General features: G+C 40.1%; 1 protein-coding gene across 1 annotated transcript in view; it reads right to left on the minus strand.

The window, feature by feature from the left end:
- si:dkey-237h12.3 (teneurin-3) overlaps positions 1–24,479 on the minus strand; it is a 173,976-nt gene that overhangs the window by 118,979 nt on the left and 30,518 nt on the right. Inside the window, 2 exon segments of the mRNA XM_018679395.1 lie at positions 902–1,177; positions 3,207–3,682. Of these exon segments, the coding sequence (XP_018534911.1) occupies positions 902–1,177; positions 3,207–3,477 (547 nt within the window). The 5' untranslated portion in view covers positions 3,478–3,682.

Below are 24,479 nucleotides of genomic sequence, written 5' to 3' on the forward strand. Positions count from 1 at the left end.
AATGGTGATGGCTCACAGTATGATGATGATGAATGATGTACAATGTCAGGGGCACTCAACATCAGAAAAGCTTTACACAAAAACATATGAAGCTGAGAGGATAAATTCAATGAGGGGCAAAACATATTACTTACTAAGAGTGTAGGCTGTAAAGATGCAATACATTTAAATTATAAAAAGAGACTTGGAAGGAGAAATACTGTTGAAAAGCAGCAATGAATGCCTTTTTAAAGTAGAGCAGAAGGGATGTAAATAATCTTCCAAAATGCAAATGAACTCTTCAGCACATTAAGGTAAAATAAGAGATGTTAAAACAGTGTGAATTTAACAACAATGCAGATATACAGCTGTCTTATACACATTTCCTTCATTTGACGCAACAAAGATTTGCCCTCTTCAAACAGAGAACCTCAATCCTCCATCTCAGGTTTCCAGCATGATCAAATTTGCACTTCAAACCATTGTACCCATTTAATCAGCCATTGTGCATGCCCAGTCAACCACTGCAGAATTTCTAAGCAAAATCTCACACAAAGCTATCTTTGATTATACGCTAGCCCATGGGGAAACTTTATCAAACTCCTCTGCTTCCTGTGGAGAGGGACCAGGTGACTAGCAACTACTCAATCGGAAGGCCAAATTCTTTTCCGCATGCGGCAAGTACTCTACGCCTTTGATCCAAAGAAAGGCAGCTGCAAATGCCTCTCCAGATACAAGCCCCACCAATCGCGCTTCCACTTTCTTCCACCAATCAGGGTCTCGTCTCCAGCACCAACCATAATCCAACCTACTGCTGCTTTTTCTACATAGTGATTTCTTGCCTTTGAAAGGCAATGAAAGCATGAGCCGCAAACAAATAAGCTATTTAAGGATAAAAGAATGAAACGTGTGCCCTACTCACCCATCTCATTGTCCGATTTATTGTCCATTTCCGTGTCAGTGAGTGTGAGCGCTGAGTTAGAGCGACTGGAGAGGCATGAATTCTGCCCAGACTTTGCCCCCGTTCCCCAAAGAGTCATGGTACGTTCCGGTGATACAGGTTCATGGTTTTCCGTAGCGACCGGTCCTCTGGAGTAGCTGCTGAGTGGATGGGAGAGGCCAGTCTCAGGGCAAAGCGCCAAGCCTCTGCGAGCCGGTGGCTCACAGATCCCGAGTTGCCTCAGTGAAAATGTCTGCCCTGTGAATGACAAAAGTTGTAAAGTTAACAAACCAAGCAACAACGCAGTTAATGGCCAAGAACAGGACTACTTTAAAAAACACTTAACCCATGTGCTGGGGGAGAGGGAGGGGGTTGTTAAATTAAAGCCTTTACAACATCCTCCCAAGCCACTCTCATCAACTTATCAAGATGCCCAGAAGAATTTTCTTGAATTCAAATCACAGAGCAGCTCTTTGGTAATAAAATAAGATTTTTAACATTACCTAGGTTTAGTATACATTTAAATCCAAAACAGATAATCTAAAAATCTAAGTTTTTGAGTTCTTCTACACATATAATAAAAAATGAGAGAAAAATACAATCCCCCATTTATTATGTATAGTTTTCAAAGACAGTCTGTCTCACAATAAATTATTACCATAATTTGGTTTTCTCTTTATTTGTAATTACTTAAGGCTCTGTTGTTGACTGTGAATAAAATAATAGCCTGCCATGCATTCAAAGACACTGTAGCAAAAATGAATTAACTTATTTTTTAAAAAGGACACAGGCATACTGCCAGTAAACAAAAACACCTCATGTTATTCTCATTAAAAAGTCCCTGAACTAATAAGAATATATTTTAATGTTCCATTCACTTGATTTTGTTAAGTTAAAAACTATATTAATTAGTAAAGATGTATAATTTTTTTTTAGCTCTATGGTTAGTACCACACCAACAGTCCATGTCCAACATGTTTATTTATGTAATTAACCTGAAACTAAAATTATTTCAGCTAACACTCTTCCAGACATTACATCTTTAAATGTTTTTAGATGGTAAATGGCATCAGGTAAAGTGTACCATGTCTGAAAACAAAAATGTCTGATAATGTTCAAATGCTACAGAAAATAATTTCTTAACAGTGAAATACCATTAAATAACCATTTAAAGTGACCCCTAGATGTAGATATTTCTATACATCTCTCCCTCTCTCTAACACACACGTATACACACACACAAACAGTACAATAAGCAGATATAGCATCTACACACATCTACACAAAATATGCTTTTGTTCCACTTCCACATGAAGAATCACATTAAATCTGACATTTACTGTGATGATGTAAGACACAGTCGTTAACATTAAATGCCCATATTTGAAAAAGAAATAAAGAAAACCAGCATTCTTCCCACAACTTCATCATAATCCCATTAATTCTAAAATGGGCACCAATTAGCACCAGGAAAATGTAAGGGACTAATGGATAGATTTTGTAATTGCAATCTTATGAGGCAAAGGAGTGCCATAAAATAGAATAAACTGCTCAAACTTTTTAATTACAGAAATTAAAGCACTTTCCAGCAGCCAATTAAAGGAGAGGGTTATTTACTGAGCATTTTTCCTTAATATTTTAACATGGTCCAGCAAGGTATGAACATTTTATAAGGTCAGAGAAGTCCACTGGATCACACTCAATGGGAGTTTTCTTTTAGGGAAAATAAAACACAAGTGTTCCTTTGTTTGTCGTTACTGAATTGTGTTTACCACTGTCTAACATACTGGTGTCATGCTGTTATTTCTTGTCAAACTTGCACAGATTAAGTAGAAGATGAAATTGTAAGATAGCAGAATTTAGTAAACACAACAAACAACAAAATCCTGAATCCACGTTGATTTACTGATGACGTTTCACACTCTTAAACATCAGGAAATGAACATGAATATGAATATTTTGCTGTTTGTTGTATTTAGAGAAGTCTAACAAACTGGAATCACAGATTTACTGCCAGCTTCCTCTTCAGACTTTGGAAAATAAGACTATAAAATGCACGCTCTAATTTAAAAAAAAAAAACAACTAAAAATCATTATTGTGTTGTTTAATGCTAATACACTATGATAATATGGGCTTTTAAGTTAAACATATCCGTCTCCCACTTATCTGTGGCAGCCTCAGTATCTGTGGCAGCCTCAGTACGCCTCAGTACCCCCACCCCCACCCCAGCTCATACTATGGAGATTCATCTAACAAACACTCAATTAAACATTTGCTCTTCCTAACCTGGTCTGCTGTACTCTGCACTTTCCTTGTGGACCATCTCCTTGACTCTTCCTCCGAACAGCATTCGCGAAGGGTCATGGTCAAAGGCCTGGAGCGTCTCGCTGGAGCTGTAGGACTTCTGAGTGGGTACGCGGCAGGCTCCCTCCTCCCGGTCAGCCGAGGAGGCAGTGTAACGGCGCTCTCGATCCTTGTCTCTCTCGGAGTCCCTCTCTCTGTCTCTCTGGCTCTTGGACAGCGAGCAGAAAGGCCGCTGCTCCCTCACCCGTTCCATGCTGCCTGCATGCTGGGTATCCAACTCCCTCCCCTTCACCACCGACGCTCTCCCGAGACACTCGCCACTGGATTATTTCTCTCCTTCTACCCCTCCTCCGGTTGTGATTCTCGTCCTGTACCGATTTCCCCCCTAAACTGCCCTCCCCGCTTCTGAACCTTTGTCGGTCACTTCTTCAGTCCATTCAGTCCTCCACCCACTCTACCTGGAGAAAGAGAGAAGAGGAAAGGAAGCAAGGAGCTCAGATAACACTAATCCATCTGCTTCATCTTCAAAAGCACACTCTTATCCCCCTCCACTCCCACCCCCCACCACTACCTCCCCCTCCCTGAAACCTCACCCGTGAACTCTTGCCATACATGACTTCCCCTCTTAAAAAGAAGAGTACGTTTTTATTCCGCCTGTTTTAGCCTTCAAAATGAAGTTCATCTGCAGTGTGTCGATTTTAAAAGTTGCCCTTCAGACACATATTTTTCAAAAGCAGTTTTACAAAAACTAGTTGTATAGTGTAGTGTAGCATAGTGTAGTATGTAGTAAGTGTAGTCCACACTTCGCCTTCTTTTTTTTTTTAAGAGGTGGTTTTAAATATTACCATGAAGATGATCCAAAATTAACATTCACCAAGTGTCAAATGCTGGTTAAATGATGCAAAATCAATAAGTCACACATCATGGTGGCCGGTGACTTTCTGACACAATCATATCATGCTTTAATTTTTAATTAAAACTGTAGCTCATACAGAATTATAATTTTGACCCATGATGTGCGTGTCAACCCAGTGAGAGATTGTACACACAGAATAGCAACAATGACAGGGAGATGACATATTCCAATGAAAAATGTAAACCTACTGCATATATTTTTTTGTTATTGTGGAAAAAATGTAAAGGTTAGTTAATTCCATTAAAATTGTAATAAAAAATAATATTAAAAAAATATTACTTTTCTCTTACTTCAAGTGATACTTAGCCATGCTAGTATCCAGTTTTGGTTTTATATATCCAGGTTTTTAAATATCTAGCTATGAGCCATTCAAACACAAAGGAGGTGAATGGAAATTTATTACAAATGGTCAAAGCACTAAAATGTATCTAAAAAAATTCAATAGCAATTTGACCTTCCAGAAACAGAGAAACAGCTTTCACAGCAAGTACTTCTTTGGTAGGAAGTAGTTCCAGCAAAAACTGATTTCAGTCAGATCTGTGCATTAGCCAGAGCAACTAAGAACAAAAAAACTGCATGATTAGATACTACCAGAGGTGAGAGAACAGTTTGTTTGTTTGTGTGTGTGTGTGTGTGTGTGTGTGTGTGTGTGTGTAAGTGCCCTTTAAACTACTGTATAGCTCAAGTAAATTCTACATTTGCCCATGTATACTGTTTAATACAAATACAAATATACAAGGTAGCCTAGAATTTACTGATAAAACAGTAATACCAGTAATATGATACATTTCTATAAAATATCCAAACCTGTAAATTACTTTTTGATTTGTCAGTCGATGACACTGCCCATGACCCAGCCGTATATCCAAACCTCTCTGACCGCAGCACTGACTAAGTATCTGCGTGTCGTATTAAAAAACATAATAAAAACATAATTTGGCTCCGCGCTCACAAACATTAGATCCATGATAAAATCCTTAACTTGTTGGAAATTCAAAGAAGACTCTCTCACAGGTGGAGACAGTGCTCTAAAATGTGGACAAGGGGGATGAGAATGTGACTAATCCGCAAAAAAACCCTTGAGTGGAATGTGGATGGGAGCCCCAGTGTGTCAGAAGTGTTTATTACCAGCCATTTTCCACTGCCTCCTGACACACTCACACTCACGCACACTCACACATGCCACACACCACACTTTCATTTCTCTCTTGGCTGAGCTGTAAGACTAGAGTATCAGACTCCTTCTTTCCCCAAATGAGATCTACTTCGTTTCACATCAAGCATCAAAACCTTCCAATGAGCAGGATAGCATACTGTCGCGCTGCAAGATAGCACCGGTCCCGAAGAGACTTCCCCAAAAACTGAAGCAGTCGCGGGCGAAGTACAGGATGCAGGGATAATGAAAATTGTGAGCTGTTCTAGGCCTCTTCAACTTATTTTTTTCCCCTTCTCTCACAGTTGCTAGATATCATTCTGTTCCCCGATGGGCTGAGATGCAATCAGTGACACACTCTCTTGTAACCTGGACACTCAACTGAACACTACCATTCCCACACACACACACACACACACACACACAGTTTTACGATGCCACAGGACATCTCACTCACATCTCATCACTTTGAGGGAATTGTACACACCCATCCAGATTGGCAGATTAATGTACAGGATGAGTGCAAGCAGACACGCCCAGAAGCCTCCCTGATTACAATCCCCCTCTTGTTTATGAGCTTGTAAAGAGATTCGCTGTCTGAAAAACAGCTAATGCTACAAGTCCTACTCACTAAGACCACAAGCCTTCACCATAGGAGGAATTAGATTTGTGTCCTAATCAGCTATAAGCCCATGACTGACCAAGCACGTCCCCATATAAACATTTCAACTTTATTTTGAGGACCTGAAGGTGCCATCTTTTTCACATCTCATCAAGATCATGAATTCTTTAGTAAACCCTTCCTTCCTTTTTTTAACTTCTCCGGTATCACTCACTTCTACATTCCCTTTTAGCCTTGATCATGCAGTTGAATCAGGACAGTCAGTCACCCATGACCGCTCGATGGAACAGTCGACACTGCAAAATTAGTGTCATGCAGAGGTCCTCTGGCGAGCCAGTGAGGCAGGGAAAAAAAGACAGTCCATGATCTACGCAACGCAGCCCTGCACACGTCCCAATGACTCCCATGCCGCTTGAGTACAGTACCCGTGACGCCTGGTACTGTCCTACACCTCTGCACTTCTTTGAAGCATAAACCATAAACCATCTGTATAATATGGTGTGAAGAAATGTGTCCAAGTCAATTGGCTCTTTCCGGCAGTTGGAGAGGTTTCAAGGATCTAAGTGAGATTTACTTGTTTCATGTGTGATATACAGTATGTTATTCATCAAAGACAGGAGAGGGTATATTTTATGCTTCCAACTTGACCACTTGGAAGGGATGACCAAAGCAGATAGCAACCTTCTTAAGATGTCTTGGAACGAATATGATATTTTATACAAAATTAATTAGACGTTTTTCAAATGACATTCAGCATGTTATTCATTAAAAACCACAAAAGGAAAACATGTTTTTTGATTCTTCAAGCAAGGGGAGCAACTTTCTAAGTATGTGCTGAACTGATAAGTCAACTGATGAGCGCTGAAACAAATAATCAATGGACTGATTAGTCAGTTGACAGAGTTCATCCTCAATAACTGACTGGATATTTAAGTCATTTATCAAGGAAAAATTTCAATAATTTTCTGGTGCCAGCTTCTACAGTCTGAGGATTTGCAGCATTAATCAGTTTTATATCATCATTAGTGGAGAGTCCTTGGGTTTGAACTGTTGGTTGGACAAAACAAGCAATTTGACAGCGTCACCTTGGGCTCTGAGAACTTGTTAGGGGTGTTTTCTCTTAATAATTTCTGACATGAGCGACAGTATAATGAAAATAATCGTTAGCTTCAGTCCTACAATTACACAGTCTTGCATCAGAAAACTAAGTGACAACAGTTTTGATAATTTAAAGCCCCTGAAAACTTGGCTTCAAATCTTAAATATTCCTCTGTAACATGAAATACTTAGACTAAATAAGCGACATTCTAAATTTAAAGAATGTATATTTAGTATTATTAATTAAGAGTCTCTCAAAAACACAGTTTTTAAATCAGGACTGTGTGGGATTGTTCAGATTTGATTGACAATGACCAAATAACCCACCATCTGTCATCAGATTCTGATTCAAATGTCGCCAAGTCCTGATAGGTGCATTGGAAGTACATGACATCACATTTTTTCCACCTGAGCCCCACCCACTTCAAACCAGTTAGGAGAGCATGGAGAAAATAAAATCTTTCATGAAATAAAAAAAAAAAAACAGTTCTAAATTTCGCAGTATGCTGGTGTAGGAAACCATTATACATAGTAAGCAGCTGATTGAGAAAGGTTTTTAATTATCAAGCGTATATTCCCTTTTTTTTAACTTTTTATAATATTTTCTGACATTTTGCCTAAACAATTAATTTTTTTTTAAAAGTAAGCGACAATGAAAAATAATCTCTGAGCTCTACTTCTAAGTTGTCTTGGATCTGATAAAGAGTTATATGCAAAACTAATTTAATAAACAAATACACTGGCTTAAACTGTGTTGGCACACACTCCTGACTTCAGCACATAAAACATTTTGCAAAACAGAAGTAGCCACCCCTGGCCAGAATGCTGAAATGGCAACTCTGGACTAAGCCTTTGTTCGGTAATTATATTTCCGCGGGGCTGCTGTACATATCAGCTCAGATCTCCCTGTCGGTGACCTCTGTAAATAACGGTAATAAAGAGCGTACTTGTCATCGCTGGTGTGTCCCTCCAAGACAATCCACCTGTCACCAAGTGGCCTGGGCCGCCCCACTACCTCCCCCCATTCTCGTCTTGTTGCTGGCCATTTGCCGGAGCACAGAACAGACGACTCTCAGCCATGGGGAGTGGTGAGAGTGGCTGATGGAGCTGGTGGAGATCAGGGCTGGCTCTCTTTAACACAGCCAGCACCTCCAACAATAGCCGCCTCTGACAGCTTTGCATAATTCATCTTGTCGAGTCGCTCTCCCTTTCCTCCTTGACGCTCCTCTCTCCCTCTCCTCTTTCAGTTTCTCTTCAGTTCTTCTTCTTTTTTTTCCCCGTGCCTCCCGGCGCTTGGAGAAGGGGAGAGGGAGAACCAGGGCAGTGTTCCATCAGATGCTGCCTGTTTCCCCCTGACACCAGTGATTTTGGAGACACAGAAGTGTTTGTCTGCAGCACGTTGCCCAGACTCTGTGAATTCTGGATGCCATCTGAACCAGATTGTGTTCGTTCTTTATGAGGCTCAATGCCGAAATCCCTTGCTGCAACATGAAGTGTAGAACTATTACCTAAAAATACACATTATCAGATCATCAGAGTCAAGAGTCAAATTTCTGAATATCTATTCTTTCTATATGCAAGCTTTTCAGGGATATGATTAAATACTGATAAGCTTCCTTGTTTAGTGGAGTTTTACGGTTCTATATAATTTGCAATATCTTAATCTTAAAATATGTACAATCAATGCCATATAGGAGTGTGTCAGATAAAGAGACAGAGACAGAAAATGAGCAAAAGGGAAAAAAAAGAGTAAACAATATCATGACTGCATTTACCAGCAATTAAACTTCAGTGGCAGCTATATCCTTAGCATACTTGGTGACGGATGAGCTTACAACATTCAGTGAGACTCTCAGTAAAGATGATGAAATCCTGCTCTATGCTAAGTCTCTTGTCTCTGTGCATGATGCAGAATATTCACAAGTGGAGTAAAGCGATGCAAATCTCTGATACAGCCACTTCAGATTACTCCACACACACTGAGCTTGAAGCCTTATCCTTCATAGTTTCAGCACATTTAGAAGACAAACAAAGCTACTGTGACTATGAAAAACAAAACTCAGTGTTTTGTTTTGTTTTTTACTTTTTTGGTCTGTCACTGGGAAATCATAGTGGTCAACGTCTAATCCTAACCATTTTATTGTTCCTCTTTTTGTCTGTGTGAATTAAATAATGAAAAAAGGCATCTGCCACTGCCAGGATACAACATAATAAGCTGAGCAGGGATGTTTACAAATCCCCCAAATAACCCTTCACCAGTGACAGTGTGAGTTATATATTCATTGAATCTTTAGCGGGGAAACCGCAAGCACAGCCAAATTCATTTTTTTAAAATGTAATTGTTAGGTGTGGACAATTGGAATATAAAATAAGCAGGGTTTTATAATGTTTCTTCTGCAGTATCTCTCCCTATCTCGGATGGTAATAGCAGGTTATTCAGTGCATGCACACTTACAGTCTCCAGCGTTTATCTGTATCCAAGGATACTAGTATTGAACCCAGCTCTTATCAAAATAGGTGCTCCCTTCCATATCACACACCCAATTACACCAGACGGTTTTAATTCAATGGGCCACAGTTTGCTATTCTCTCAAATTGGTATCAGTGCAGTGTTATTTCACACAGGGGATCTAAGGAAGTAATGATGTTCATGTACATTCGCTTAATTGAGAATCTTGCAAGACAGTGTCAACAATTGTCATCTAATGCTTACTCATAATGAATTGACTCCATGGTGTGCAAAAATAAAATCAACTCCACCGACCTGTGGCAATTTACAGACAAATCCATGATCGACCCATTGTTACGGAAATAAATTAAATTGCGGTGATACCGCAGCTGCATTGTAATGAAGCTACAGAGCAATCACAACGCCACGGAGGGTGATAGAAAGAATGAAATTCACATCATATCTGTCCACAACATATCTGGTAAACAAAAGAAAAAGGCTTTGAGACCTCAGATGATCTAGCAAAAAAAAAAGGATTATTGCAGGTATTTTATTTATTTACATCTGTGCTTTTTTAATTACAAATTCTCAATCAAATATCAGTCTTGCTTGACGGTCTAATCTAGACATCTGGAGGCGTTATTGTACCACTGCTATAGCCCATCAACAGAGCACTCAGAGAGTGGCTGAAAGTCATTACTCAAACTACATTTGAAATGCTGGGAGCATACAAACCTGGCTACCAGATAAAAATTCTAATGCAGAGAGATATCTAAAGTGCTGACATTGGGTGTCATTCAAATGCATCTCACAGGATTGTACGACAAACTAACCCTCCCTATTTTTGCATGTGCATTGGGAGATGGAAAACACAGCAATCATATAATCGTGGCAGAAAACTGAACAGCATGAGAGAAAGCTTCAGTACTGTAATGGGAATGCAATACTCCAGTGCTACTGCTGCAACTGCTAGAAAATATCAAATCTGACCGCACACAGACTTTGACCTGCTCTTGTGGCAGCACATCCACATCATTTTTACAAAAGAAGTCAAGATACTCACTTCAATAATGTGAAATTAGAAGAAATATAAAGTCCATGCACTCAATTAATATAATTTTGCACTTTACAGAGAATAATCTATTGAGTGTGTTTTTTTCTTTAGGCACATGGAGCAACACAAACCACACAATACATAAAGAAACTGGAGGGTTTTATTCTCCAGTTGTCAGCGTTTTAAGGAGTATGTAGGTCATGATGGCACACTATCAGAATACTGAGAGACTGCAGGCCTTATTAAAGAAACATCAATCTGAAAATTCACCAACATTGCACTGGTTTCTCTACTTCCAGGGCTGAAACTTGGAGAGTCTGCCCTGTAGCAATTGGCGGAGACTGACTTCAGAATGCACACCGCTCTCCGCTGGAAGTCAAAGACTGCTGACCTGTATACCATTTCACTGACTCTGAGGCGCCAGTTTTACACTCCTCAATGGTCTGATATTCAATATTTTCTTCTTTTTTCATCCCGCTGACAATAAACAGACAGAGGAAGTGTCGCTGACTGGCTTTCCACATGAACCAGCGCCTCCGCCTTGCCCCCCCCATCATTGCTCCTCATCACCCGCCAGACCTGCAGCTCTCAGCATCACAGAGGTCGCATCAACTGAATTATTGAGGCCGTCAAGCAGTTCCATCAACAAGCATAGCTGACGCCCAACTTCCCACTGGGCTGTCCAGGGGCCACAAAAGACCAGACCTGAGGCCCTTGGCAGGCTGAAGCTATTCTGGGAAACCTCCTGCGGGGCTAATATTGCTTTGTGCAATTATAGCATAACAGCAAAATCTGTCTTTAGAAATTTGGCGAGTTAAAGCAGCATGAAGGGCAAAAATTTTTTTACTCAAAAATTAAAGTAGTTATCTCATCAATATTTTAATGTGAATAGGACAATATATAATGATGACTTATAAGGCAAATCTGTTCATGTGTAGTCGCTAGTGACAGAAAATGTCTGCCATGTAATATCCTATAAATATGTAACGTTTCCTGACTTTGAATATAATGTCTGTATTTCATGAAGGCTGAACTCAGATGCCGCACAGGTATTCAGTAAGAGCAATTTTCACAAGCAGAGAACACAATGTATTTCTATTCTGTTCTCCCTATGACAGAACTAAGCATATTTCTGTTTGGCTCTCCCAGCCAGACTCAGTCCGGAGCACAGGGGAGAGTTATGCTGTTACAAAGTCAGGCCCACTCCTCAATCTTGCCACTTGGTCTTGACCCAGAAAGTCGACCAGAGCATGCTGAGCCATAAATGTTAATCTGTAGGTTACAACAGTGTGAAGCGGTGTTGCTCCCGGAGCAGGACCAGCAGGACAGCATCCTGTGGCTAATCGCAGGTGGCTTTCATCTCCGCCTGCTTTGGCCATGGAGCAGCAGTAAATGTTTGAAACAAAACCAAGAGTTGCCAAGCTTGAATATTTGCTTTTCTTGATTTTAAGTACCCTCCATACACAGCCAAAGAATGGCTCCCACTTCATAATAAACTATTACCGGCTGTTTAGTCCATCAACACCTACGCATGTACATTACCGCCAGCATATTTGCACGTTTGCTCACAATGAGATGCAGGAAAGGAATACACATTAGGTCATGCAGTGTGTCTACAATGGCCACGAAGCGGGTACAGTAGCTATTCCCTTGAGAACACTCCTCTCTCCTTTTCAATCAAAACACAAAGGCAGGTACCACAATATACTGAGCAGATTTTCAAGATGGCAAATAATACATAAATCAATGTTTAGACCAATATAAAACTCCATTTATACTCTTAGCTGTAATTCAAACTCTTTGAGGCATCCGTATTTAAATTTAAAGATGTTTATAAAATCAGGGAAGGAAAAAAAAGCAGTCTGTTGTATAGAGCGATCATGGCTTTAGAGATTATATAAAGCATATACAGTCCTAAAAGTGCTTGCATCCATACCATGCTTTTTTTTTCTCCCTGAAATGATGTTTTTTCCCCTCCTCTCTCTTGTGCAGCATACAATGTAGTTTAGGAACACAGTGGTAATGCATCAAGTCCTGTCAGTAAATATCCCTACTCTAAGCACATTTCAAGAACATGCAATCTCCTCCCCCCCCAAATCCTGGGGTGACTTTCAGCAATAATTTGGCAACTTGCAGGAAAAATATTATTTTTCGCCATGAGGGTAAACTTTGCTGTTAAGTATTACACTGCTGCGCAAAACTCAAATAATCCTCTGACTTTAAGGTCATTAAAGACAAATATGCGAGTCTGTCCGCTGATGGGAGTTTTCGCCATCCCCCAAAGCCTAGTTTCTGTAAATTTCTAAAAAGGATCTTAAACACATCATGGCATGCTTTACTTCACGCCAACTATTTATCATGATGTCTGGCTGCTCTCGTGGGAGGAGAGGGAAAATGTAGTGAGAGAAAAAAACAGGTGAAAGAGAGTGCAGGAGACAATAGCCGGGCAGGCTGTGTGTTAATAGTAACAGATTAGAGGGCAGCAATTATGTAAAGTAAATATGACATGGAACCGATCCGTCGAGCTCAGGGAACTGTGGGTAGTTTGTCAGGCTGCATTAACCTTCACATGTTTGCTCTGATGTGTTGAAACAGGCGACTCGGCCATGCTGTTTGCCATATCAAATGTTATAATTCATAAGGTCATCTTCTGTGCCACTGTCGGCATCCACAAGTAATAAGGTGAGATATTATAGGCGCAGGTCTGTGTATCGACTCTCCCTCCATATCTCTCAGATCTTAGAGGAGTAATTTTTACAGAGGGAGAGGAGTCATTTTGATTGCCCCTTAACAATCTATAAAACTGTTTAGGGCCAGTATTCAAGCCGGCATTATCCCTAAAGGAGGCAGTTCTCATCACACAGAATATTAAATTCTCCACAGGAATAATGAAAGGGGAAATTACTTAAGGATAGGAACATGGAGTGGCAGTGTTGTGTACACAGTTCTTCTAATATTTCTGAATTAATTAGATGATTTTAAGCTACAAGCGCAGTAAAAATAAAAAATCACCTCAGAGAATTTCATGCTCTAAGCTGCATCCGAAATTGTAGTCACCTGCTTTGATTAGTGGGATTAAAGGGCAATGAAGTTTGAAGCTGAGGCATTAGGTTAAAGCCTCAATAAGGGGTCACAGCGGAGAGCCTAAATGTCTCAGTCCTTCATTACAGAGATTTATAAATTTTTCTCTGTAGAGCTGTGCAAAATGTGTAGACAGTCTGCTATTCACCAGGGTACTGTCTCTCTCCAAGTGTTTTTCTGAAAAAGTGTAAACAACACACTTCATTCATCAAGATTCTGTGGCAGTCAACTGAACGTTAGTAGATGTCTGATTCAGGAGAGCTAACTTAAATCATTATAAATGCCTTGGAAAAAAAAGAAAGATAATGCAAACTGCACTCATGTTCTAGTGCCCTAGAAGAAAAACCACATGTTTCATATTACCCAATAAGTGTCACTGTAATGCTTTTACAGGCTGGCACAAGGAAGACAGACTGTTTCTCTGGTACTGTGGAGTCATATTTTTATTCTTATGTGGCCCACGACACAGCCAAATGCTAAAGATTGAGATGAGAATATCGATCACTTGAAAACAAATTTTTCTCAATACACCTGCCACTTTACACCTAACAAAACTCAAGCGCTACAATAACAGAAGTACATGTTATAATTTGGGGGAGGGTGGGGCATTGGGGGGCACAAGCCCTTCAACTGGCATTATTCACCACCAAGGCCTGAAGAGTGCTGAAGGTCTTACTTTACTATTCCAGTCCATGTCAAAGGAGTAGTAGAAAAACAGAAAATGGCCTCAGCTGGTACAGTTCCTCAACAGCACTCAGGACAATAGCCATAAATCAATTTAGCTGGACAGATATACATGTCCTTCTGGGCTATCATGTGGACTCAGATGCGCGTGTTTGCAGATTGCCTTTAGCCCTGATCCATGCCACAGTGGAATCAGATCGTTTCTCTCTGGCTCCTGCCAAGCACAGAGACAAGTCACCATGTTATAAAGCTGAGAAACAATAAAGGGGGAAATTAACACAGCTGATGTCTAAACCATTCTGTTTAATGAACAGCACTTTCAAAAGCTCCTCAAATTATTCTACTACAGAAAACAAAATCACAAATTACACGTTGCATATCCATCTACTGGTTGTCAGGCAACCGCTCCTCTCTCCTAATGCAAAAAAAAAAAAAAAAAAAAAAAAAAACAACCCCTAAAAAGTTGCAGCTTCTGCAGGCACATGTCTGACGCAAGAGGCTTTGAATCCCTGTACCAAACACAACCTTTCTAGAGGCCTCTTTCAAATTCATTCAGAGGCTCTGATGAAGTTTCTCCACCTCCTGCACCTGAGGCTGAAACCACAGATTTGGTACAAGTGTGCATGTGTGTAAGCTCATCGGCACTTGAATTATTAGTGGATTGAGCAGGCCATCTCTGCAGGTGATTTACACCCCAGTGTAGGGCTTTCAGGCTTTTATTTTGCATTTTATGTGCAGATAAATTCACTTTTTTGGAGCAAAGCCATCCCACCGAGTCAGCTCTTGGTCAGAGGTCTTGAGGAGGACACTGAGGTGAGAGGTGATTGAGACTTAGAGGAAGATTATGTACTCATTGTCATCACTAATTTTAAAAAATGAGTTTAATAACCTGCTGAGGGCAGCAACAAAATACTATTTTTTTTCCTACCATGACATTTAAAAAGATCCAACGACTACAAAATCTTTGAGAGCACAAAATTATGAGAAATGATACTTTCCTAAAGCACAGTGGGTGACTTTTACAAACTGCACCTTTTTGGATGTTTAACTTGAGGTCATGGCGTGTTTCCCAAAATTGGAGCCGTTGAGAAACGCATACATCTTGCTCAACACTTGTACTCATTAGAACGGTAATTCAGCTAAAAATCCACAGGGTATGAATCGAGGAATGATCTAATTCATTTTATCAAGATACTGATAGGGAAAAGGGGGCTGGGAGCCCGACAGGTCTCGGCTAAATATCTTGTCAGGGGACTCGGGATATTGCAACAGAGCGTACAGACCAAATTAGACACCATTATTGAACAAGGGCCAACGATTCTGCCATTTATTTAAATTACGCGCGGATGACATCCATTTAGAGCCAAGGCAAATGATAAAATACCGACAGTACACTGACCTGCATGGAGCTTCAGCGAGCCTGTCTGTGGCAGCGGCACATAAACTTCCAGCGGTGCGCTTTAAGTCCAAACTTGCAGGCAGCAGTGGGCAGAGTGCGTCGCGGTGTCTCTCTCTCACAATAGCCGTGTGCGCAATTTGACACAGTTGTAATTCTTCACAGACACCTCTTTGAATCCTCCACAGAAAAAAAACAACTCTTGGCTCGGTTACACGTAGAAACCGACCGTGCACGGGTTCGGGAACAGTAGTAGTGCGAGTACGTTGTGCTGTGTCGTGGTGTCAGGAGCAGAGAGAGAGAGAGAGAGAGAGAGAGAGAGAGAGAGAGAGAGAGAGAGAGAGAGAGAGAGAGAGAGAGAGAGAGCTGCCAGCTCCGTGGTGAAACGTGTCTCTGCTCAGAAATCTTCCCAGTCCTCCCCGCGGCTCGGCTCAGCCAATATACTTCCAACAATACAGTTGTCCCCTTTCAGACGGTAACACAGTTATATGTCTCCTGTCGCCCGACAGCGGCGTGGGGACGTTTAAAAAAAAAACAGAAAAGTCACTCGGTGAAAGGATGCGGAGGCTCACCAGCCGCTCAGCTGCTCTTTTGTCCGATATGCACTTGTCAGCTGATAAACTGCGCATCCCGTCGCTTCCCTTAGCGTCGCCTCTGGTCTGCCTATCAGCGCCGGGTTGACGGCGTAGGCCGTAAATAAAAAGGAGAGTCAACTATGACCTCCAACCGGTGAGCAACATGTAAACACCGGCATGTGTGAACAAAATTAGTTTCGTTATTAGAGATAATACTCGATTTATCTTACGGGTCTTCATCTAACCAAGGCTGCATCAGTTTGATACCACCCACAACAAAAGGTCAAGTTTTTAGTTAATTACAAACTAGGAAAAATATCTCCATTAATTCAGTAGGAAACAGAGTGGAGGTGGGTTTACTGAGAGCTACAGCATCCTCTCTGTCTCCCTTCCTGTTTGTCCTCAGCCTGCTCTCTCCACTTCTCTTTTGTATCGAGAAGCTGTTCATTAAAGCTTACCTATGGTCGCGCGCGCTGTCATATAATTGGCTAACTCTCAAACCTCCAATTTCTCACCTTCAGTCTGACAAAAGGAAGGAAGGAAAATGGAAAGAGAGTCTATGTAAATAAATGTGTTATTTCGCACAGAACAGTGGCAGCTAAGGGTTATCCGAGCTGTTAATTAAACTGTTACATAAACAAGAAGGCCTAAACGACTCTGTGCTCGAATGAAAATGTTGCCTCTCGACTGGCAGCTGAATAAAGCTTGATTCATATTGTTTTGCTCCTATTCACCATCTGTAGTGGAATTGATCTACAGCAGCAGGGGTGTACAATAAATATGCACAATTTAAGTTCTATCAACCCAGACCCTTAAGAAATGTTATTCTGATGCATTTTATTCTAAGATTTTATCCCCCATGTCTTTCACATTAACATAGAACAGAGTATTGGCAGATGCTTTGAGGGGTCTGGTAGACCTTTAATTGACAGAATTGAAGTTCCTCAGAATTTATTTAAAGTGTGAAAACTTCATCTTGATGAGCTCCACTTACAGAGATAAGTATACATTTGCCTCCCAGCCATTTTCCATCCTGGTCTTAAACCAAAACCACATTTACTTTGAATTAGCTTTGTGATTGAAGAAAACATATGAGACCCTACAGTATCTGATAGGCTTCAAATGATAGCATTTAGAGGATAGACCGCAGAAAGCAGAGTTTCATTAATTACAAAAGCAACAGCCCACTAATCCCACTAGAAAGGCATTTTGAGGCCGAGTCGTTTTGGTTCTGAGGGAGAGAGAAGAGAGAAAGACTAACAATACCAATGGTAGATCACAGACCTTCAAGCTATGGTCTGCAGGCCCCATGGCTCAATAGGGGGCCAACTGCTGCAGCTCTGACTGGGCAATTTTTTTTTAATCCCCTTCCTGAATTTACCCCACGTCCGACCACATGCAGTGATGAAGTTATCACTGAGGACAGCTTTTCTCCAAGCAAAATCAGCCCTGGCCTTCGATGCTTGATTCTTTTATTATACCCGGAGCACATCAAAAACTTGCCTCCATCAAATGGCATTATCTGCATGAAAGGCAACTGCCCAACAATCTATCTCCAACTCCGCCATTCAGTGTTCAGTCAAGGGCATGCAAAGAGAGAGGGGAAAGAAAGAAAGGACATTAAAAAAGGAGATGAATTCTTGTAAGGGCTGCTGAAGCCAATACTCCTCCTGCCTCCACCCCTCCTCCTTCCCTTTACTTTAAGTCAAACTACTTTTTTCCCTCGTCTGTAATATTCTTGGGAGCCATTCAGAGACTGTACATGGAAGTTAGTTACTAAGCAACATATTCTAACATGAAGGTTCTTTTAACTTTGGTACACCAGGGGGTTAATGATAGATTAACAGTCCTTCACTTTCTTCAACCAAAGAAAATATCTCATTCTTTTCTACAAAAACGTTACTAAAGTTGTCTTTAGTTTCCATCCTTGATACAGATTTCCTTTTTTTTTTGGGTGAGACCTTTGGTAAGGCTTTAGACACACTCAGTGCTTGTCCACGCAGTCAACTGTGCCCTCTATTGGAGGCCAGTCACTTTCAACATCTAAATTCAAAGACTAAAGCACAGTGTGATGAGTGTGCATACGGTAAACAACCCTGCCTGCATGATGAAAAGAGCACTGAAGGAATCTGAAACTGTAACTTAAATGAGATGGAGATGTAGGGATGCAAACGAAAAAATGTGCTTCATATCAAACAAATGGCTCACAGACAAATTATAGATTGATGATAGAGTTTCACAGGATACAGTTTTATCAGTATGAACACGCAGTGCTTGATTCATGCGTCCTGTAGTGCGGCGCCTTGTTTGGACTCATAGATTAAAGTCAGGAATAGTCACTAAAATTAAATGCAGGAACATACTACCCTATTATTTGCTGCATTCGCTTCCTGGGCTACCTACAGCTTGCAGGGAGCTGTTGCCTGAATACACAAAACATGAACCAGAAACTTCACCACTGAAGCCCTAGAGCATAGCATACATTAAAGAATAAAAAGCCCATATCTCTCCTCAGCTCCATATGTTTTACACAGTGTAGAGTATCAGCAGAGAAAACAGATGGGCCACACCATGGGGACAGAGAGACCTGTGTGGACATTATAAAAAAGCCAAAGACAAATTATGCATACGCTCCCTTACTCTTCCTACGTATGCAGGAATTTGTCCCCAAGGGGTCAGACAGCGAGTCTGATGTGTTCAAAGCTGTGTCTTGTCTTGTCCGTTGTCTGTTAAAAAGCAAGAGTAACAATAGATGTGCAGTCTGTATATGTGCAGTGCATTATATTCACACTGTAAAGGCTATTGCCTTTCCTTAGTCTAGCATTGTGTTCCGCAAAGTAAATGGACATGTATAAAGGGATTGGACAGAACTTCTCTTTTCATGTGGAAATGAATCCCTTCCAAAGGGACAAAACAGCTTTCACCCTTGGTTATACCATGAGGATTTTAGGCACCTTTTTCCTTTACGTCTGAAGGAAAGTAGAAAAGAAGGGGAAAAAAGTAAACATTTAATGTCACAAATTCAAGTTTGTGTCAGGCAATATCAGCAATAAAAAAATTAAATAAGAAAGGAGTTGTCAGTTTTTGTAAAAGTGTCTCAAATTTATTTATTTATTTATTGAGAGAGCTGAAATCTCTCTCAGTCGACCTACAGTAAAGGAGGACAGAGATGGATGCCTCTCTGCCAAGTTTTCAAATCTCTGAGGACACTTTGAAACGAGATGGGAGGGCCTCAGTTTCCTTCTGAGGCCATTTGCTGAACATTTCTATTGATTGTAGTGGGTCGCTATAGCACCACTGAGTCGAAAGAGGGAAGAAAACCTGAGAAACCAGACAGCTAGAAAACAATTCTCAGGTCGGTGAAAGGTAATTTAAAAAACTCCTACCAAGTAGATCAAAATTTTATCCCTGCATTATCTTTTCATTTATCTACCCAGAGCACAGTGTATATACATGTCCTGTACATGTGGTCTCAGATAACAAGCTCTTTTTTACACTTGATCACAACCTTGGACTTTTGGGTGACATGCATATCTGCATATCTGCCTATTTATTTTGAATTTATTTAAATAAAAAACTCTTTAAACTTCAGGCTGATGGGAATAGAGTTTAGATTTTTCAATATATGACTAAAAAGGGACAGTAAAATGAAATACCTTTTGAAATATCAAACAGGCTCAGTGTCGTTCTAAATTTTTCAGATGGGTGGACAACCTCAAAGGGAAGAAACCTGTGGCAAATCAAAGCTAGTGGTGGGAGACCTTGTGAACTACATTCAGTTAATTTGAAAAGCTTAACCAGTAAAGAGGGCAGTGTCCAGAGATAAAAAACGCTCACTCTCTGGGTATGAGGAATATGACACACAGTATCAGAGCAGGCAGGAGCTGTTTTGTTTACTGGTAAGTCAGTGGGTAAATCAATTCTAATACAGTTATATACAGTTTAATATGAAAAACATGGTGATAACACACTGACTCCTCCTCAGCAAGCAGCATTCAGTTTCATAAAGATCACATTTTTTGTCATTTCTATGTTTTTATTTGAGCAGACATTTGGCAGATGGTCTTCAGGATAATGTGGAGTTATGTGTGAAAAAACCCTAATTCAATTTTGGAATAAATCTTCCAAAACATATGATCATTGATATAAAAATAATCTTTTTGTGTCTACAGTATACGCCTCTAAAGGTTTGCTTGAGTAAACGCAGAATAGTTTTTTCAACAGCAGTAAATTACTGATGGAAAAAAGGCACAGACTAGCTTTGTTTTTCTTATTAATTGAGCCAACTGTACTTGGCATTACTTAGAAACTGAAAGTGAGACAGTCATAACACCAGTAACTGCTACACTGACCTCTTCAAAGTCACAAGTTAGCTTTAGTTTAAACGGTTTAAAGGGGATGGTGGTCACTCAAGTGCTGCTCTGGTCAACTGCCACTAAATAATGAACAACATAGACATTTGTAAGTCTGCATGAGTAACTGAACCTCTGCCTTTGTCTGTCAAGGAGGTTACTGCTTGTCTTGTCTTTGTCTGCTTAGGCAGGGTAGCTTTCACTGCTTGTACTAACTATCAAAGTATTATTTAAAACAAACAACTCTATTCTGTGGCTGAAAATGTTTTAAAAAAAAGGAATACAAATATGATAAAAATGCAGATGTGATTCAAGTTGTACCCAACCCAACCAAGAGGAGCTGACCATAAAGCTCATGGCTCATGGCCGCCAGGTGAATCACTGGCATGTTTCATCACATGGCAATATGTGTACATAGTGGAGCTAGACTAATACATTAATATTAGATATTACCTTATTGCAGATACATTAATGTCAGTAGCTGTCCATCAGAGTGCGCTGACAAGTTGATTTTTCAAATGTTCAGTATGTATCTTGCGGACAGTTAAAATACAAGTCTTAAGGATCCATATCAAGATCATTTATTAATGTTATGTGTGTTAAAAAAAAAAAAACAATCTACTGATATGTTGTTATTAGATTGTTTTGAACTCTTAAATGTTGACATCAGTATCAGCCTCAAAATACAGTATTGGTTGGGCAATAGCCAAAGTTCTAAGTTCTAAGTATGCAAAAGTAATATATTTTTTCTTATACTTTTCTTGGTTAAGTTACTGGTGCCTTAACCTCAGGCATGTAGTTAGTTGTATGATGAACATTGGCCGCTGATACACATGCTGCAAGAGAGCCCAGTTTAATGTAAGTGCAGGAAGACACTTATCCAGTGACTGGTCACCTGACCTGTCAACCTTAGAGAAAAGATAGAATTGTTCTTAAATAAATATAAAACCAGTTTTACTACATGTAAATGTAACAAAAATGATATACCAAACTTAACTCTACTACATGTACTTCTTTTCGTCCTACACAGCTGGAGTAACACTGACACTAAAAAGATGTCAGGGCAGTCTCCTGTCTTACTGGACACTGTGTGCTGCCTATTCCTGCACTGTAGGTGAGATCCTTCATGTCCCTGTGTGCACTGTGTGCTCAGTACAAGTCCAGTCTCCCATTGTTGAACTGTGCCCGAGGCTGTCTCAAGCCCATCTTAGCTGAGTTCAAGTCAATTTCAACACTAAAGACCAATACCTAAGTTTTATTCATTGCTGAAATAGGCAATAAGTTGTGCACAAGTCTGTTGGGTTGCAACATATTGCATGGAGTCACACTAAAATGAGAAATTACATGTTGGCCTTACTATATTTCATTCTGTCAAAGACTGACATATACATTTTCATGTATTTTAACATGACAATCTTAAACTCTCTTAAACTTGTATAATTTCCATTTTTGTATCGTTTTTCTCTCACATTTCTTAGAAAGACATTGTGCTCAAAAGATATAATTTTGATCATTAATTAATTTTCTTTCTTTCTGTGACTTGAATCACAATCACAGGGTTAATTTTTAGACTGTTAGCTGATGACTTAATTAAAAAACAGATTTATTTGGGAAAAGCTTTAAAGTGGTTGCTTAACTGAATACAATATTGGAAATGGCACCACTGTGTGTTTTTTTTGTGTTGCATACTAATATAAAAAAATACTATGGCCCCCAAAACAATTGGGGCTGCCTGTTTTCTTCAATTTCCATCAAATAAACCTCTTTCTAACTAGTATGAAATTAGGTCATAGATTGGAATGAAAGATTCTGAATATTACTGTCTGGTTAAGAAGATGCTCTCAAAATAATTGCACATAGCAAAACATCTGTCTCACAGTTGTAGCTTGTGATCCTCTGCATTAGTGGGAGAACATTGTAGTCACAGTTGTAGTCTGTCTTCTCATGTTAGGGGCTGTGTGAAAATTATTGGGGTGGGCAGGGGGCTTGCTTAGAAAGCAAGACCGTCCCCAGCAGTATTAATGCTTTCTTTGGTGAAGTTCAATTTTCCATGAATGACCAAAAGTGCAAAAAGAAGTTAAGATGCTGTTCTCCAGTTTAAACCTGAATATTTTCAGGGATATGTTTTTACATATTTTCACATTTTTAGATATGTTTTTAAACTTTACTTGTTTACCCAATACTCGAGAGCTGTCACTGTATGAAATGCATTCACATTTTTTGACAAGTCTTACTTTTGAAGATGCAGAATAAAGGTCAGTGACAAATGACAGGCTCTCTGGAGAGATGCAGTCAATCACTAGAGACCAATCTCCCCCCAAAAAGACTAGACTACTCTCCCCTCAGCAAAAAGAAAATAAACATAATCCTCTCCCTATTCTGAACCTCCCTCTACCCTAATAATTTCCATACACTTCCTTAATGAGCTTAAACTTGAGGTGGGCCTATGGGAGATTAGCCTCTAACTATCAAACTGCAGAACAAATGTGTTGTTAGAAAGACACACACAGGTGAGCAGCCCCAGTACTATACAACGACCTTGTGCAGTTTCACTGGTTTGAGGTATAACTAAAGCACAGCTTCTCTGCTGGAATTTCCCCGACCTCTGTGAATTGAGATGTGGTTGTGGCGACATCCAACAAATCTCTTAGTGCTACCTGACTGAACTATACAGCACCTGGAATCCTACACAGTACAAAATCCCTGAAATAGTTTGTACTGTAATGAATGGTGGAATTTAGACAATAAGAAATTAAAGTTTAAACAGACACAAGACCTCCTTGTAATAAAAATCCTGTTTTACCTAAACAGCAGCTGCACTGCCAAATTCCTTGTGCTGCGCAAGTAAAAGTGATTCTGATCTAATGTTAGCTAAGTACACCATTATGCTCTCCCTAGCTGGTTATTGCACTTAGAGCAATAAGCAATAACATCCACTCCGAGAGGACTTGGTTAAACGTAGGCAACTTTTGTGTGCTAAAAGTGCCAGGGTAAGAAAACAGCACTGCGTTTATCAAAGCCTGAGTGAACGCTACTGTACTCCAACACAGGGCTAATGAAGAGATATGTCCTCCATTACGGGGCCATATTCCTGCTGCAGCGATTAGAAAACTCTCCAGAGGGGCTCTATCACAGGCTTTCATTGAGTCTGGACCTTTGCAAATCTTCATATCCTGCACAATTTTCATAAATTGAAGTCTAATGAGCGCAGTTGACATAACTATGATTTATTGTCTCAGAGGCTTACCAATTTCACCACTGCACTGCAAATTATGAATGTCAAGGGTTTAATCATATTCATATGTATTCTCAACAAGGGGAATATGATGTGTCACGTGAGTAAAAGGGCCTAAATGTCTCTCTCTTTTTATTGTAGGTGCGTTATGATAATACTTGCAAACATGCAGAGCACTAACAAGCTCCCTGAGGTGGCCTGATATTGTTGACGGCGAGCACAGAGCAATATCTTACCAGGGATCTCTTTGGGACACACTTCAGTGTGTTGCTGCATGCTGCTATATTACAACTGCTCTGTCTTCAAAGACGTAATTACCATAACAACATTGTTAATGTTATGTGCGTAATTTGTAGTTCAGTATTGACACTGTAATTTGGTGATTGATTTTTAATTTTTCCATATGCTGTAGGTTGAACGGTTTATGCTATTAACTGCTAAACAGGGAGAGGTAATCAGAAACCCCTCTTTTGTGCTTGCTGAGCTGTTTTTATGCCACGAGTTTTACCGCTTCAAAAACTATTTTTAGACATGATTACATTTCCCCTGTGAGTTATTAGACAGCAGAGCGATTGAGAGAGAGGTTTCGAGACTGAGCTCCTCCTTTACAAGTTGAAATCAACACGAACCCCTTCAGTGA

Source organism: Lates calcarifer, linkage group LG8, assembly GCF_001640805.2.
Source record: "Lates calcarifer isolate ASB-BC8 linkage group LG8, TLL_Latcal_v3, whole genome shotgun sequence".
In the NCBI taxonomy this organism is placed as follows: domain Eukaryota; kingdom Metazoa; phylum Chordata; class Actinopteri; family Centropomidae; genus Lates; species Lates calcarifer.